The sequence below is a fragment of the Lissotriton vulgaris genome, chromosome 7 (assembly GCF_964263255.1).
Source record: "Lissotriton vulgaris chromosome 7, aLisVul1.2, whole genome shotgun sequence".
Taxonomy (NCBI): domain Eukaryota; kingdom Metazoa; phylum Chordata; class Amphibia; order Caudata; family Salamandridae; genus Lissotriton; species Lissotriton vulgaris.
In genome coordinates this window covers 1,756,786,341-1,756,804,450 of record NC_141695.1, presented here as the reverse complement: position 1 = coordinate 1,756,804,450, position 18,110 = coordinate 1,756,786,341, and the positions used below count along the sequence as shown (strand labels likewise).

Sequence of the window (18,110 nt, the reverse complement as noted above, 5' to 3'; positions counted from 1 at the left end):
CTCAGTCAATCACCCTCACGGAGCGTATTCAGGAAGGATCTCAAGGCCTGGAACACTGCGCCTCTCCACCTCAGTCAATCACCCTCGCTGGCCATATTCAGGAGGGATCTCAAGGCCTGGAACACTGTGCCTCTCAACCTCAGTCAATCACCCTCGCTGACCATATTCAGGAGGGATCTCAAGGCCTGGAACACTGTGCCTCTCAAACTCAGTCAATCATCCTCGCAGACCATATTCAGGAAGGATCTCAAGACCTGGAACACTGTGCCTCTCCACCTCAGTCAATCACCCTCACGGAGCGTATTCAGGAAGGATCTCAAGGCCTGGAACACAGTGCCTCTCCACTTCAGTCAATCACCCTCGCAGGCCATATTCAGGAAGGATCTCAAGGCCTGGAAGACTGTGCCTCTGAAACTCAGTCAATCATCCTCGCGGACCATATTCAGGAAGGATCTCAAGACCTGGAACACTGTGCCTCTCCACCTCAGTCAATCACCCTCACGGAGCGTATTCAGGAAGGATCTCAAGGCCTGGAACACAGTGCCTCTCCACTTCAGTCAATCACCCTCGCTGACCATATTCAGGAAGGATCTCAAGGCCTGGAACACTGTGCCTCTCCACCTCAGTCAATCACCCTCGCTGACCATATTTAGGAAGGATCTCAAGACCTGGAACACTGTGCTTCTCCACCTCAGTCAATCACTGACGCTGACCATATTCAGGAAGGATCTCAAGACCTGGAACACTGTGCCTCTCCACCTCAATCAATCACTCTCGCTGACCATATTCAGGAGGGATCTCAAGGCCTGGAACACTGTGCCTCTCCACCTCAGTCAATCACCCTCGCGGAGCATATTCAGGAAGGATCTCAAGGCCTGGAACACTGTGCCTCTCCACCTCAGTCAATCACCCTCGCAGGCCATATTCAGGAAGGATCTCAAGGCCTGGAACACTGTGCCTCTCCACCTCAGTCAATCACCCTCGCGGAGCATATTCAGGAAGGATCTCAAGGCCTGGAACACTGTGCCTCTCCACCTCAGTCAATCACCCTCGCTGGCCGTATTCAGGAGGGATCTCAAGGCCTGGAACACTGTGCCTCTCCACCTCCGTCAATCACCCTCGCTGGCCATATTCAGGAATGCACAATGTTCTACTTACTTAATTATATATTTCTGGTTAACCCAAGCCTTACTAGAACTGTCTTTAATGCCCATGATCTTGAACAAATGTTATTGGAAGCGTGTAATACAGAACCCATGGCGTGGCCCTCCTTATGGAAGGGGTGCTAAGCCCTCTGTAAGATTATCTTTGCATCCATCTGAGTCTCCCTCATGCTCCCAGACTGGAACTAGGGGGCATATTACCAAGGAACCTTGTTAAAATTATCGCCGTTTTAGCGGCAGGAAACTGAAATGAAAGTACTATGTACCCGCCTCGGGGTCATAATCAGGGCATTCTTTCGAGCTGGTGGTGCCCGGTGCGACAATGTTTGTTGACCCCGCTCCAATAACCTCCTTTTACGTATATTACCTCACTACCGCCCTTTAACAGTGCCCCTTAGGTCTCCATAACCACTCTCTCTCAGATGCATTTATTTTGTTTTACAGCGCCAGTCACACCAGCGTAGGGTGTTGGAAAACTACATTACACACACATTACACAGAGACAATCAATAATTCGTATGTAAATCAGTGTACGGAAATGTTACATACGACGGAGGACTACAAGGTGTAGGAGTCACACGTCATCCCTACTGGTAGACAGTGTAGTGTAACAGTGCTCGGTCTGGAGATACACACACTCAGAATTTAAAATGTAACACCATGGTTGGGCGTTGTCTTTACTAATAAGAATTGATTTTACCCAATAGAACCCTTTTTGCAACATTAGAATTATTAGGAAAGACGGGGGGGAGGGAATCATAATACTCTAACCTATACCTTGCAGTTTGCATGCAGCTCTTTGATGAAAGTTATTAGTTCACTGTTCTTTATTAGGATTAAAATGTATAAACTGCAAATAACAAAGGAGGCCTCTGACAGAAGCAGAAACAGCACGGACATGTTTCCATTACATGCTCTTTGTGATCTGTAGGGTACACATGCTTTGCAGCAGGCACATTAACCATCTGCGCTACTTTATGAGGAGTCAAAACATCCACCAGAGAAAACACCGATCTCTGCAGCATGTTCATCAATCTCCAGAGTTATATGGACACTTTCATTGTTGCCCTAAAGGTGCTGGAGGCCAAGAACGCGGCAATAGGTTCTTTTAAAACCATAATGTACTTGAAAACAGCACTCCCATCTGCCCTACCCCAAAAGTAAGGGACCGATTACGATGGTGATCCGCGCGCCATCAACCCTAAAATTCCCAATGCCAAATTAGGATGGCGGTGGGAATGTAAATGGTACTGCGGCGGACGGAAAGACCTTCCGCCGTGGTCCCGCAAGGCGGTCCTTTTCCACCCGCCTTGCAGGACCCGGTACAATGGGGAATTGTTGCGGTGCCGTGTAGGCACCGCTGTGGGAATAACGATGCCTTTCTTTTTTGGCGGAGATCCGCCGCAAAAAGACAGGTGGAGAATGACTTTGGGGGCCCATTGCGGACCCCCGGGGGTTGGGGGGTGGGGTCCTGCGCATGGGGGATACCTATTGTACCCCCTGCATTTGCATGTACAAGGTGGCAGGCACCGCACGGTGCCAGTCATGTTGTATATTAAAATGCACAACATGTATTTTTACATTGAGGCGGGTGCTACCGCCCGCCACAATGTAAACATACAGGATTCCCCCGCCAGTGTGGCGGGCGCATCCTAATTCGTATAGCGGGACCGCCGCACCTATGGCGAGCACTCCCTTTTGCCAATGCGATGGCGGGCGGACATCGTAATCGGCCCCTAAGTGCCTGGCGCGCTGGCACCAACTGCACCGCCCTAGGGCCGGCCCTACTACAATCACTGCGGCCTGAGAAGTGCAATTGTCGGAGGGTCACGCACAAGACCCTAAGCTCCTGGAGTAGCACAAGGGTCCGAGGGTCACACACATGACCCCGAGCTCCTGGAGTAAGACAAGTGTCCGAGGGTCACATACAAGACCCTGAGCTCCTGGAGTAAGACAAGTGTTCGAGGGTCACACAAGACCCTGAGCTCCTGGAGTAAGACAAGTGTCCAAGGGTTACACAAGACTATGAGCTCCTGGAGTAAGACAAGTGTCCAAGGGTCACACAAGACCCCGAGCTCCTGGAGTAAGACATGTGTCCGAGGGTCAGACAAGACCCTGAACTCCTGGAGTGAGACAAGTGTCCGAGGGTCACACAAGACGCCGAGCTCCTGGAGTAAGACAAGTGTCCGAGGGTCACACACAAGACCCCGAGCTCCTGGAGTGAGACAAGTGTCCGAGGGTCACACAAGACCCCGAGCTCCTGGAGTAAGACAAGTGTGCGAGGGTCACACAAGACCCCGAGCTCCTGGAGTAAGACAAGTGTCCGAAGATTACACAAGACCTCGAGCTCCTGGAGTAAGACAAGTGTCCGGGGATCACACACAAGACCCCGAGCTCCTAGAGTAATTCAAGTGTCCGAGGGTCACACAAGACCCCGAGCTCCTGAAGTAAGACAAGTGTCCAAAGATTACACAAGACCTCAAGCTCCTGGAGTAAGACAAGTGTCCGGGAATCACACACAAGACCCCGAGCTCCTAGAGTAATTCAAGTGTCCGAGGGTCACACAAGACCCCGAGCTCCTGAAGTAAGACAAGTGTCCAAGGGTCACACAAGACCCCGAGCTCCTGGAGTGAGACAAGTGTCCGAGGGTAACACAAGACCCCGAGCTCCTGGAGTGAGACAAGTGTCCGAGGGTAACACAAGACCCCGAGCTCCTGAAGTAAGACAAATGTCCCAGGGTCATACAAGACCCCGAGCTCGAGGAGTAAGACAAGTGTCCGAGGGTCACACAAGACCCTGAGCTCCTGGAGTGAGACAAGTGTCCGAGGGTAACACAAGACCCCGAGCTCCTGGAGTAAGACAAGTGTCCGAGGGTTACACAAGACCCAGAGCTCCTGGAGTAAGACAAGTGTCCGAGGGTCACACAAGACCCGAGCTCCTGGAGTGAGACAAGTGTCCGAGGGTCACACAAGACCCCGAGCTCCTGGAGTGAGACAAGTGTCCGAAAATTACACAAGAACTCGAGCTCCTGGAGTAAGACAAGTGTCTGGGGATCACTCACAAGACCCCGAGCTCCTGGAGTAAGCCAAGTGTCCCAAGGTAACACAAGACACCAAGCTCCTGGAGTAAGACAAGTGTCCAAGGGTCACACAAGACCCCGAGCTCCTGGAGTAGGACAAGTGTCCGAGGGTCATACAAGACCCAGAGCTCCTGGAGTAAGACAAGTATCTGAGGGTCACACAAGTCCCCGAGCTCCTGGAGTAAGACAAGTGTCCGAGGATCACACAAGACCCCGAACTCCTGGAGTGAGATAAGTGTCCAGGGGTCACACAAGACCCCGAGCTCCTGGAGTGAGGCAAGTGTCCGAGGTTCACACAAGACCCCGAGCTCCTGGAGTACAACAAGTGTCTGAGTGTCACACAAGACCTGAGCTCCTGGAGTAAGACAAGTGTCCGAGGGTCACACAAGACCCCGAGCTCCTGGAGTAAGACAAGTGTCCGAGGGTCACACAAGACCCCGAGCTCCTGAAGTAAGACAAGTGACCGAGGGTCACACAAGACCCCGAGCTCCAGGAGTAAGACAAGTGTCAAAGGGTCACACAAGACCCCGAGCTCCAGGAGTAAGACAAGTGTCCGATGGTCACACAAGACCCCGAGCTCCTGGAGTGAGACAAGTGTCCGAAGATTACACAAGACCTCGAGCTCCTGGAGTAAGACAAGTGTCCGGGGATCACACACAAGACCCCGAGCTCCAGGAGTAAGACAAGTGTCCGATGGTCACACAAGACCTGAGCTCCTGGAGTGAGACAAGTGTCCGAAGATTACACAAGACCTCGAGCTCCTGGAGTAAGACAAGTGTCCAGGGATCACACACAAGACCCCGAGCTCCTGGAGTAATACAAGTGTCCGAGGGTAACACAAGACCCTGAGCTCCTGGAGTGAGACAAGTGTCCGAGGGTCACACAAGACCCCGAGCTCCTGGAGTAAGACAAGTGTCCGAAGGTCACACAAGACCCAAAGCTCCTGGAGTAAGACACGTGTCTGAGGGCCACACAAGACCCGAGCTCCTGGAGTGAGATAAGTGTCCGAGGGTCATACAAGATCCCGAGCTCCTGTAGTAAGACAAGTGTACGAGGGTCACACAAGACCCAGAGCTCCTGGAGTAAGACAAGTGTCCGAGTGTCACACAAGACCCGAGCTCCTGGAGTGAGACAAGTGTCCGAGGGTCACACAAGAGCCGAGCTCCTAGAGTGAGACAAGTGTCCAAGGGACACACAAGACCCCGAGCTCCTGGTGTAAGATATGTGTCCGAGGGTCACACACAAGACCCCGAGCTCCAGGAGTAAGACAAGTGTCAGAGGGTCACACATGACCCTAAGCTCCTGGTGTAAGACAAGTGTCTGAGGGTCACACAAGACCCCGAGCTCCTGGAGTAAGACAAGTGTCCGAGGGTCACACAAGACCCTGAGCTCCTGGAGTAAGACATGTGTCCGAGGGTCACACAAGACCCAGAGCTCTAGGAGTAAGACATGTGTCCGAGGGTCACAATCAAGACCCCGAGCTCCAGGAGTAAGACAAGTGTGCGAGGGTCACACACAAGACCCCGAGCTCCAGGAGTAAGACAAGTGTCCGAGGGTCACACAAGACCTCAAGCTCCTGATGTAAGACATGTGTCCGAGGGTCACAGACAAGACCCGAGCTCCAGGAGTAAGACAAGTGTCAGAGGGTCACACATACCCCAAGCTCCTGGAGTAAGACAAGTGTCTGAGGGTCACACAAGACCTCGAGCTCCTGGAGTAAGACAAGTGTCTGAGGGTCACACAAGACCCCGAGCTCCTGGAGTGAGACAAGTGTCCGAGGGTAACACAAGACCCCATAGCTCCTGAAGTAAGACACATGTCCCAGGGTCATACAAGACCCCGAGCTCCAGGAGTAAGACAAGTGTCCGAGGGTCACACAAGACCCTGAGCTCCTGGAGTGAGACAAGTGTCCGAGGGTAACACAAGACCCCGAGCTCCTGGAGTAAGACAAGTGTCCGAGGGTTACACAAGACCCAGAGCTCCTGGAGTAAGACAAGTGTCCGAGGGTCACACAAGACCCGAGCTCCTGGAGTGAGACAAGTGTCCGAGGGTCACACAAGACCCCGAGCTCCTGAAGTGAGACAAGTGTCCGAGGGTCACACAAGACCCCGAGCTTCTGGAGTAAGACAAGTGTACAAGGGTCACACAAGACCCCGAGCTCCAGGAGTAAGACAAGTGTCCGAAAATTACACAAGAACTCGAGCTCCTGGAGTAAGACAAGTGTCTGGGGATCACTCAAAAGACCCCGAGCTCCTGGAGTAAGCCAAGTGTCCCAAGGTAACACAAGACACCAAGCTCTTGGAGTAAGACAAGTGTCCAAGGGTCACACAAGACCCCGAGCTCCTGGAGTAAGACAAGTGTCCGAGGGTCATACAAGACCCAGAGCTCCTGGAGTAAGACAAGTGTCTGAGGGTCACACAAGTCCCGAGCTCCTGGAGTAAGACAAGTGTCCGAGGATCACACAAGACCCCGAGCTCCTGGAGTGAGATAAGTGTCCAGGGGTCACACGAGCTCCTGGAGTGAGGCAAATGTCTGAGGTTCACACAAGACCCCGAGCTCCTGGAGTACAACAAGTGTCTGAGTGTCACACAAGACCTGAGCTCCTGGAGTAAGACAAGTGTCCGAGGGTCACACAAGACCCCGAGCTCCTGGAGTAAGACAAGTGTCCGAGGGTCACACAAGACCCCGAGCTCCTGGAGTAAGACAAGTGACCGAGGGTCACACAAGACCCCGAGCTCCAGGAGTAAGACAAGTGTCAAAGGGTCACACAAGACCCCGAGCTCCAGGAGTAAGACAAGTGTCCGATGGTCACACAAGACCCCGAGCTCCTGGAGTGAGACAAGTGTCCGAAGATTACACAAGACCTCGAGCTCCTGGAGTAAGACAAGTGTCCGGGGATCACACACAAGACCCCGAGCTCCTGGAGTAATACAAGTGTTCGGGGGTCACACAAGACCCCGAGCTCCTGGAGTAAGACAAGTGTCCGAGGGTCACACAAGACCCAGAGCACCTGGAGTAAGATAAGTGTCCGAGGGTCACACAAGACCCCGAGCTCTAGGAGTAAGACATGTGTCCGAGGGTCACAATCAAGACCCCGAGCTCCAGGAGTAAGACAAGTGTGCGAGGGTCACACACAAGACCCCGAGCTCCAGGAGTAAGACAAGTGTCTGAGGGTCACACAAGACCTCAAGCTCCTGATGTAAGACATGTGTCCGAGGGTCACACACAAGACCCGAGCTCCAGGAGTAAGACAAGTGTCAGAGGGTCACACATACCCCAAGCTCCTGGAGTAAGACAAGTGTCTGAGGGTCACACAAGACCTCGAGCTCCTGGAGTAAGACAAGTGTCGGAGGGTCACACAAGACCCCGAGCTCCTGGAGTGAGACAAGTGTCCGAGGGTAACACAAGACCCCGAGCTCCTGAAGTAAGTCAAATGTCCCAGGGTCATACAAGACCCCGAGCTCCAGGAGTAAGACAAGTGTCCGAGGGTCACACAAGACCCTGAGCTCCTGGAGTGAGACAAGTGTCCGAGGGTAACCCAAGACCCCGAGCTCCTGGAGTAAGACAAGTGTCCGAGGGTTACACAAGACCCTGAGCTCCTGGAGTAAGACAAGTGTCCGAGGGTCACACAAGACCCGAGCTCCTGGAGTGAGACAAGTGTCCGAGGGTCACACAAGACCTCGAGCTCCTGGAGTGAGACAAGTGTCCGAGGGTCACACAAGACCCCGAGCTTCTGGAGTAAGACAAGTGTACAAGGGTCACACAAGACCCCGAGCTCCAGGAGTAAGACAAGTGTCCGAAAATTACACAAGAACTCGAGCTCCTGGAGTAAGACAAGTGTCTGGGGATCACTCACAAGACCCCGAGCTCCTGGAGTAAGCCAAGTGTCCCAAGGTAACACAAGACACCAAGCTCTTGGAGTAAGACAAGTGCCCAAAGGTCACACAAGACCCCGAGCTCCTGGAGTAAGACAAGTGTCCGAGGGTCATACAAGACCCAGAGCTCCTGGAGTAAGACAAGTGTCTGAGGGTCACACAAGTCCCAGAGCTCCTGGAGTAAGACAAGTGTCCGAGGATCACACAAGACCCCGAGCTCCTGGAGTGAGATAAGTGTCCAGGGGTCACACAAGACCCCGAGCTCCTGGAGTGAGGCAAGTGTCCGAGGTTCACACAAGACCCAGAGCTCCTGGAGTACAACAAGTGTCTGAGTGTCACACAAGACCTGAGCTCCTGGAGTAAGACAAGTGTCCGAGGGTCACACAAGACCCCGAGCTCCTGGAGTAAGACAAGTGTCCGAGGGTCACACAAGACCCCGAGCTCCTGGAGTAAGACAAGTGACCGAGGGTCACACAAGACCCCGAGCTCCAGGAGTAAGACAAGTGTCAAAGGGTCACACAAGACCCCGAGCTCCAGGAGTAAGACAAGTGTCCGATGGTCACACAAGACCCCGAGCTCCTGGAGTGAGACAAGTGTCCGAAGATTACACAAGACCTCGAGCTCCTGGAGCAAGACAAGTGTCCGGGGATCACACACAAGACCCCGAGCTCCTGGAGTAATACAAGTGTTCGGGGGTCACATAAGACCCCGAGCTCCTGGAGTAAGACAAGTGTCCGAGGGTCACACAAGACCCAGAGCACCTGGAGTAAGATAAGTGTCCGAGGGTCACACAAGACCCCGAGCTCCTGGAGTAAGACAAGTTTCCGAGGGTCACACAAGACCCGAGCTCCTGGAGTAAGACAAGTGACCGAGGGTAACACAAGACCCCGAGCTCCTGGAGTGAGACAAGTGTCCGAGGGTCACACAAGACCCCGAGCTCCTGGAGTAAGACAAGTGTCCGAGGGTCACGCAAGACCCAAAGCTCCTGGAGTAAGACAAGTGTCTGAGGGCCACACAAGACCCGAGCTCCTGGAGTGAGATAAGTGTCCGAGGGTCACACAAGACCCGAGCTCCTGTAGTAAGACAAGTGTACGAGGGTCACACAAGACCCAGAGCTCCTGGAGTAAGACAAGTGTCCGAGGGTCACACAAGACCCGAGCTCCTGGAGTGAGACAAGTGTCCGAGGGTCACACAAGAGCCGAGCTCCTAGAGTGAGACAAGTGTCCAAGGGACACACAAGACCCCGAGCTCCTGGTGTAAGATATGTGTCCGAGGGTCACACACAAGACCCCGAGCTCCAGGAGTAAGACAAGTGTCAGAGGGTCACACATGACCCTAAGCTCCTGGTGTAAGACAAGTATCTGAGGGTCACACAAGACCCCAAGCTCCTGGAGTAAGACAAGTGTCCGAGTGTCACACAAGACCCTGAGCTCCTGGAGTAAGACAAGTGTCCGAGGGTCACACAAGACCCAGAGCTCCTGGAGTACAACAAGTGTCTGAGTGTCACACAAGACCTGAGCTCCTGGAGTAAGACAAGTGTCCGAGGGTCACACAAGACCCCGAGCTCCTGGAGTTAGACAAGTGTCCGAGGGTCACACAAGACCCCGAGCTCCTGGAGTAAGACAAGTGACCGAGGGTCACACAAGACCCCGAGCTCCAGGAGTAAGACAAGTGTCAAAGGGTCACACAAGACCCCGAGCTCCAGGAGTAAGACAAGTGTCCGATGGTCACAATCAAGACCCCGAGCTCCAGGAGTAAGACAAGTGTGCGAGGGTCACACACAAGACCCCGAGCTCCAGGAGTAAGACAAGTGTCCGAGGGTCACACAAGACCTCAAGCTCCTGATGTAAGACATGTGTCCGAGGGTCACACACAAGACCCGAGCTCCAGGAGTAAGACAAGTGTCAGAGGGTCACACATACCCCAAGCTCCTGGAGTAAGACAAGTGTCTGAGGGTCACACAAGACCTCGAGCTCCTGGAGTAAGACAAGTGTCTGAGGGTCACACAAGACCCGAGCTCCTGGAGTAAGACATGTGTCCGAGGGTCACACAAGACCCAGAGCTCTAGGAGTAAGACATGTGTCCGAGGGTCACACACAAGACCCCGAGCTCCAGGAGTAAGACAAGTGTGCGAGGGTCACACACAAGACCCCGAGCTCCAGGAGTAAGACAAGTGCCGAGGGTCACACAAGACCCAGAGCTCCTGGAGTAAGACAAGTGTCTGAGGGTGACACAAGACCCGAGCTCCTGGAGTGAGACATATGTCCGAGGGTCACACAAGACCCGAGCTCCTGGAGTGAGACAAGTGTCTGAGGGTCACACAAGACCTTGAGCTCCTGGAGTAAGACAAGTGTCCGAGCGTCACACAAGACCCCTAGCTCCTGGTGTAAGACATGTGTCCGAGGGTCACACACAAGACCCCGAGCTCCAGGAGTAAGACAAGTGTCAGAGGGTCACACATGACCCCAAGCTCCTGGAGTAAGAAAAGTGTCTGAGGGTCACACAAGACCCTGAGCTCCTGGAGTAAGACAAGTGTCCGAGGGTCACACAAGTCCTGAGCTCCTGGAGTAAGACAAGTGTCCGAGGGTCACACAAGACCCTGAGCTCCTGGAGTAAGACAAGTGTCCGAGGGGCACACAAGACCCTGAGCTCCTGGAGTAAGACAAGTGTCCGAGGGTCACACAAGACCCAGAGCTCCTGGAGTAAGTGTGTGCAGTTGGCAGTGACAGGACAGGTGTGACTGACCTTACCGTGCACTCTGAGCTGTGCTGTGGCCTCTGGTCGCCACTCCGAGTCCACCCTTATTTGCACGGAGTAGTTTCCGGTGTGATCCGTCTGCACATCTGTGATCCGCAGAGACCCGTCTGGGAGCATTGACTCTCGGCCGGTGGATTGAAGACCATAGAAAGTACGAGGACTGCCAAAATGACCGATGATGTAACCACCTTCTCGTATCCCTTCACTCCTCGACCAGATAAGATCTTCTAAACTTCCCTCGTACCGCAGAGACAGGGTGATGGTGTCTCCCATCGCCGCGGTCACCACATCTGGAGTGATTGACAGCTGCGCCGCTGTGCACTGGAACAATGACGTCACCCAGACTGACGTCACCCAGGCTGCAAGAAAACACAGAAGAGGAACAACATTAGAGGTGCTGCGGCTGAACCCCAAAAACAACAGACACCAGTGGGTGCGAAGAAACCAAGTCAACTGTAACTAGATGAATGGATTACACAAAAGCATCACAATATCAGCGCAGAGCTACAATGACCTTGAAGTCATATACAACTTATTTTAAATAAATACGCAATTATCACAACTCATTCGAGAAAAACGACCTGATATAATAGACATTGTTATTCCCCCAGTTAATTCCAGAATCCTATGCCAGGGTTACCGTATAATGCAAAATCTAAAAACTGTTTAATCAAGCTCCCATAAACTCAGCCTGTGTCCTGCTCTCACAGAGAGTGTGATGTAAACAAGGCTCTTGTCCCTTCACTCTACTCCCTGTTAACTCAGTAACCTGGACCCGTCTCCAGAGTGTGGTGTAAACAAGGGTCTTGCCTCTTTACCCTACTCCTTGTTAATTCAGTAACCTTGACCAGTCTCCACAAACCTGGGCAGCATCACTGACCGAGACCCCTCATGTCCATTACAAAGGCTTCAGCAGTTTAACCCATCAACCTTTACTTCTGGACAGACACAAGGGGGGCCATGGAGTCAGCTGTTGGGTCACCGAGGTGACCACACCTACTATGAAAGACGCGTCACTTCCGCCACCAGCCCTGATGGCAGAGATTGGCAATAACAGGGGTCTGGATCTCATCAATTCCCGCCTCGAAGCCGCCTCACTGGACTGGATCAATAAATCTGTGGGTTGGGAGATCTGAGGGTCTCTGGAACAGAGTGACCTGCCTGTGGGGTCTCACCACATGTAGGGCACATTTACAAAACTTTCACGCCCTGCAGCGCACCAAGCAACGCTTCTGCGCTGCGTGAAAGGGAGGAAGCAGAAATACACACTATTTACAAAGATATGGATCATTCCAGCTCTCTCCTTGCACTGGTGCACGGTGTGCTGCTAGCGCCAACACAGGCCCCATAGTGCACAATAGTGCAAGGGGGCCTGTATTACAGACAGGATTGTTTTTGTGCAACAGGGATCCCTTCCTGAACATAAATAATCCTTTAAGACATTTTCCTCTTTCTATGTGCGCTGCTGAGCGCCGCTCATGTGGAAAGAGAATATAATGAGGAGAAATGAACATATTTCTCCTCAATACGCCTTACTTGGGAAAGCGTCATCACTTCACGCAGTCCCAGGTTTAGATGTCTTTGTAAATCTGGGAGTGCAGCAACATCCATGGGTGGCCACATCGCAACGCCCATGCTCCACCCTTGGAACGCCTTCCAAATAGAAATGTAGCGTGATGCCGCTCATGCAACTGCATGGAGCTACATTTCTTCCCAAAACCACACGCGATGGCGCACATCGCCCCTGACGCGGCTTTGTACATCTTATTGTTAACTTTGCGTTGTCCGTGTGTCCCTTGCCATGATGCAAGGGCAACACTAAGACGGCTTCATAAATATGGAGCCATATTTATAATTTTTCACACAACCCAATGCCCCAATTCACCTTCCTGAACTGAGTAAAAGGGAGAGGGCGGGAATGAGCCATATTTACAAAGATATGAGGCATTCTGCTCTCTCCTTGCACGGTGTGCTGCTAGCGCCAACACAGGCATCCTTGCACAATAGCGCCTGCAGTACAGACGGGATTGTTCTTGTGCGGAAGGGATACCTTCATGCACATAATCATTTGAGACCTCGTCCTCTGTCTATGTGCGCTGCAGAGGGCGGCTCAAGTGGAAACAGAAAACAAGGAGAAAAAAACATATTTGTCCTCGTTGCAGCCATTTTCAAACTTTGCCAGGTTTGCGCAACATTGTAAATCTGGGAATGTGCCAACATCCAAGGGTGGCCGCATGGAAACGCTCTACCCATGAAATGACTCCCAAGTGGCTCGGCGGCCATCTAGGGAAACCCACAAAACCCACACATTTCTGAGAACTAGACACCCGGGGGAGTACAGCGAGAGGTATGGCTTGCGTGGGTCCCCAAACTTTTTTTAACCCAGAATAACCTACAAACATCAAATTTAGCAGAAAAAACGCTTTTTTCTCAAATTTCTGTGTGGGAAACTTCTTGAATCTACGTGGATCCACAAATTTCCTCCCACCCAGCATTCCCCCAGGTCTCTCGATAAAAATGATACCTCACCTGCGTAGCTGGGTCAAGTACCCGCAGCAGGCAATGGGCCCAAAACCTATTGAGGCGACATCAAAATGACCTATCACAAAACAACCTGACTTTGCAAGGAGGGTCCCGTGGGTTTTTGGCCCCTGACTCGGCGACCAACTAGGGAAACCTACCAAACTCACACATTTATGAAAACTAGACACCAGGGGCATTCCATGGAGGTATGTCCTGCATGGGTCCCCTAAAGGTTTCCTACCCAGAATCCCCTGCAAACCTCAAATGTAGCAGAAATAAATCCCTTTTTCCATTTATTTTTGAGTGGGATCACCGTGCCGTCACAAATGTCCTACCACCCAGCATACCCCTTGTTCACTCGAGTAAAATGATACCTCACTTGTGTGGGTGGGCCAAAGGTCTGTAACTAGGAAGAGCCAAAAACATAGGGAATTAGAGTATAGCACCAAGAATTCTAAACGCTAAATTCTTTTTAAAAATACGTTTTTAGCCAGTTCTGCTTTGGACACTCACACAAGTGAGGTATCATTCTACTCGGGAGAACAACAGGAAGGGCGGGTGGTAGGACATTTGTGCCAGCATTGTGATTCCACGGAAACATATGTGGATATATGTTTTTTTCAGCTAAATTTGAGGTTTGCAGGGGATTCTGGGTAGGGAACCATTGGGGGATCCACCCAAGCCATACCTCATTCGACTCTCCAGGGTGTCCAGTTTTCAGAAACATGTGGGTTTGGTAGTTTTCCATATATAGCGGCAAGCCTGGGTCCAAAAACCAGGTGCCCCCCCCCCAAAAAAAACTAGGTAGTGTTGTTATAGGTAATTTTGAAGTCTCCACAATATGATTTGGGCATTTCCTGTTTCAGCCACTTTGCCTACCCACACAAGTGAGGTACCATTTTTATCGGGAGACCTGTGGGAACAATAGGTGGGATGAAATTTGTGGATCCACGCATATTCCAGAACTTTCCCACACAAAAATTTGAGAAAAAAGTGATTTTTATTTCAGCTAACTTTTGAGGTTTGCAGGAGATTCTGGGTAGGAAAATGATGGGAGACCAATGCAAGCCATACCTTTCTGGACTCCCCTGAGTGTCTAGTTTTCAGAAATGTGTGGGTTGGGTAGGTTTCCGAAGATGACCACCGAGCCCGGGGCCAAAAACCCAGGTGACACCCTCTGCAAATCCAGGTTGTTTTGTGTTAGGTAATTTTGATGTCTCTTCAATACGTTTTGGGGCCCTGCCTGTCGCAGGTATTCGACCCACCCACGCGAGTGGGTACCATTTCTATCGGGAGACCTGGGCAGATACTGGGTGGTAGGAAATTTGTGGATCCATGTAGATTCCAGAATTTTCCCACACAGAAATTTGAGCAAAAAGTGATTTTTTTCAGTTTAATCTGAGGTTTGCATGAGATTCTGGGTAGGAAACATTGGAGGGCCCTTGCAAGCTGTGCCTTTCTGGACTCCCCCGAGTATCTCAATTTCAGCAATGTGTCAGTTTAGTAGTTTTCCGAAGAGGATCGCTGAGCCCGGGGCCAAAACCCAGGTGACTCCCCTTGCAAAACCAGGTTGTTTTATTATAGGTCATTGTGATGTCTCCTCAATACGTTTTGGGCCCTTACCTGTCGTGAGGTATGGTTTGCGTGGGTCCCCCAACATTTTTCTACCCAGAATCCCCTGCAAACCTCAAATTTAGCTGAAAAATCCCTTTCTTCTCAAATTTCTGTGTGGGAAAGTTCTGGAATCTACGTGGATCCACAAATTTCCTCCCATCCAGCGTTCCCCCAGGTCTCCCGATAAAAATGATACCTCACTCACATGGGTGGGTCAAGTATCCGCGACAGGCAAGGGCCCAAAACTTATTGAAGCAACATCAAAATGACCTATCACAAAACAACCTGGATTTGCAAGGAGGGTCCGTGGGTTTTTGACCCCGGGCTTGGCGGCCATCTAGGGAAACCTACCCAACCAACACATTTCTGAAAACTAGACACCTGGGGGACTCCAGCGAGGTATGGCTTGCATGGGTACCTCAACGTTTTCCTAACCAGAATCCCCTGCAAACCTCAAATTTAGCTGAAAAAATCACTTTCTAAATACATTTTTGCATGGGATCACCCTGCTGGCACAAATGTCCCACCACCCAGCGTTCCCCTTGTTCTCCCGAGTAAAATTATACCTCACTTGTGTGGGTGGGCCAAAGGCCTGTGACTAGGAAGAGCCCAAAACATAGGGATTTAGAGTATAGCACTGAGAATTGTAAGCGCTATATTTTTTCAAAAATACGTTTTTAGCCAGTTCTGCTTTGGACACCCACACAAGTGAGGTATCATTTTACTCGGGAGAACAAGGGGAATGCTGGATGTTAGGACATTTGTAGCAGTACGGTGATGCCATGCAAAAATATGTGGAAAATATGTTTTTTCAGCTAAATTTGAGATTTTCAGGGGATTCTGGGTAGGGAAACGCAAGCCATGCCTCATTGGACTACCCAGGGTGTCATACGCCACCTTGAAAACTGAGGGGCTGATTCACAGAACTAATCTGAGACAAAATCTTAAACTTACTACTTTTGGTATTCACAGAAGGCATTTAGTAGTAGTAAAGTTAGGATTTTGTCTCAAGTCTGTCTTAAGTCTGTCATAAGTCTGTCTTAAGTCAAACTTAAGACAAAACCCGAACTTTACTACTACTAAATGCCTTCTGTGAATACCGAAAGTAGTTAGTTTAGGATTTTGTCTCAGATTAGTTCTTTGAATCGGCCCCTGAACTACACAAGGCTCCAAAAATTGTGGGTAATGTTAGGCAGGCTAGAGTGGAGTCTAGGTTAGAACTTAAAGAATGAAAAGCACCCCTGAAAAATAAGGCATGGGAGTCCCTGAACAAGGCCTTCTTAGCAAACAACAGTTCTGCTTTTGGAGAGCAGTGAAAACCACCTACCTGACCTCTGGTGATGGCCCATCGATAGAAATAGCAATAACAGAAGAACAAGGGGCAGAGCACTTTGATAAGGTGTATAATTGTGAGGGGAGGCACAATGCGTTAGATATTCATCATCATGGGGGATGCCGCCTTGGTATCTATTTCTCAATACTCTGACCTCCAGTTTGACCTGAACGAAATAAAACAGGCAATCTCCATGAGCTTAGGCGGTAAGGTTCCTGGGCCAGACGGGGATCCTGTAGATTTATACAAGTCAAATGTGTCACTATGGGGACCACTCATAACCAGGAAATTAGAGCAAGCTGAGTCTCACCTTTTTTAGCCTCTTCCATGTTCATGACGAGCCCAGCTCATCATGAGTCACAGTGGAGCTGTGCTCATGACAAGCTGGGCTCGTCATAATGGCCACGGCCCGCCCATGCGCAATTGAGTCCCCGCCTTTGCGGGCGAATTATTCAGTGGCCGGAGTCGTACGAGCCAAGCTCGTCATGAGCACAGCTCCACTGTGACTCATGACAAGCTGGGCTCATCACGAGCACCGCGGCATACTCCCCCCCACACCACGGCATACTCCCCCCCACACCATGGGGGAATTACCCCTGCAGGGAAGGGGTTAAATACATGGACTGAATCGATCATAGTACCAATATTTAGAAAGGGGGAGCATGTCTGGTGGTGGCAGCTGAAAGGAGCCACTAAACCTGGACTCTAGCGGTAGGTCGATTTTCAGGGGGCATCTCTAATGTGCCCTCTGAATGCATTTTACATTAAATCCCACACTGGCATCAGTGTGGGTTTAAAGTGCTGAGAAGTTTGATAACAAACTTCAAAGTTTTCAGTGTAGCCATTATTGTGCTGTGGAGTTCATAATGACAATCTCCCAGTACCATATACTCTTAATGGCAGCACTGTACTTAGAAGGTCTAAGAACAGACTTAGACACTGTAAGGATACAGGGTTTATGCACCAGTACCCTCACCACTGGTATTGAGCACCCAGCCTAATGGGTGAATTATCCATGCCGGGGCAGTGGATTGTAGGCATGGCACACAGGTATGCGTGACATGTGGATTCTTCACTTCCCTGGTCACAGTACCCTGGGTACCTGTGGTACCAATTACTAGGGGCTGACCTGTGGCAAGAGATGCCAATTGGGTACAGTTTTCGGGAAAGATCACAGAACCTGGGAACCTGTTTGGCAGGGACCCAGGGCACATCAAGTTAAAGTGCATCAGTAGTCTGTAAAAAAGTGGGGGGTTACTGCAATAGAATTCCAGATTCTCACATAGGACACATGAATTGAGATCCCTTCACTCCTTAGTTTATATTTAAAAGTACAGTCTCTGAAAGACCTTCCGAGTCAGATAAAACCTCTCAGAGGGGCATAAATATAGACCCTGAGGAATGTAGGGTCATTAGGTCCAGCCAGCACACAAGCACTGCTATGACGATCAGCCATAGTAGAGTATGGAAGAGAAGCCGGTCCTTCATAAATGCTGGCTTCTGATTCCTTAATAGGTTTCTTAGTCCCTCCTTAGTACCGCCTTGTCTTTATTTGTAACCTTTAATGTACTTTAAGGGTGTCATTCATTCTAGGATATACTTAGCGCCTATAAATTTGTGTCCGTAATAAAAAATAGTAATTCCAGCGGTGCTAAAGGCGAGCGAAAACACCCTAGACCCTCTAATATTCAGACCCTGAGTTCTTTCTTAAAGTAACTCTTATCCTCTGCACACGCACATATCTAATACAGAATTAGAAAGTTACT

General features: G+C 50.8%; 1 protein-coding gene across 2 annotated transcripts in view; it reads right to left on the bottom strand.

Annotated features, from left to right (window-relative positions):
• The window catches only part of LOC147706594 (uncharacterized), a 141,302-nt gene that overhangs the window by 100,717 nt on the left and 22,475 nt on the right, over nucleotides 1-18,110 (bottom strand). For both annotated transcript variants that reach the window (XM_086933086.1, XM_086933085.1), the window contains exon 2: nucleotides 10,868-11,233. In XM_086933086.1, coding sequence (XP_086789212.1) covers nucleotides 10,868-11,233 — 366 coding nt within the window. The remainder of the gene's footprint in view (nucleotides 1-10,867; nucleotides 11,234-18,110) is intronic.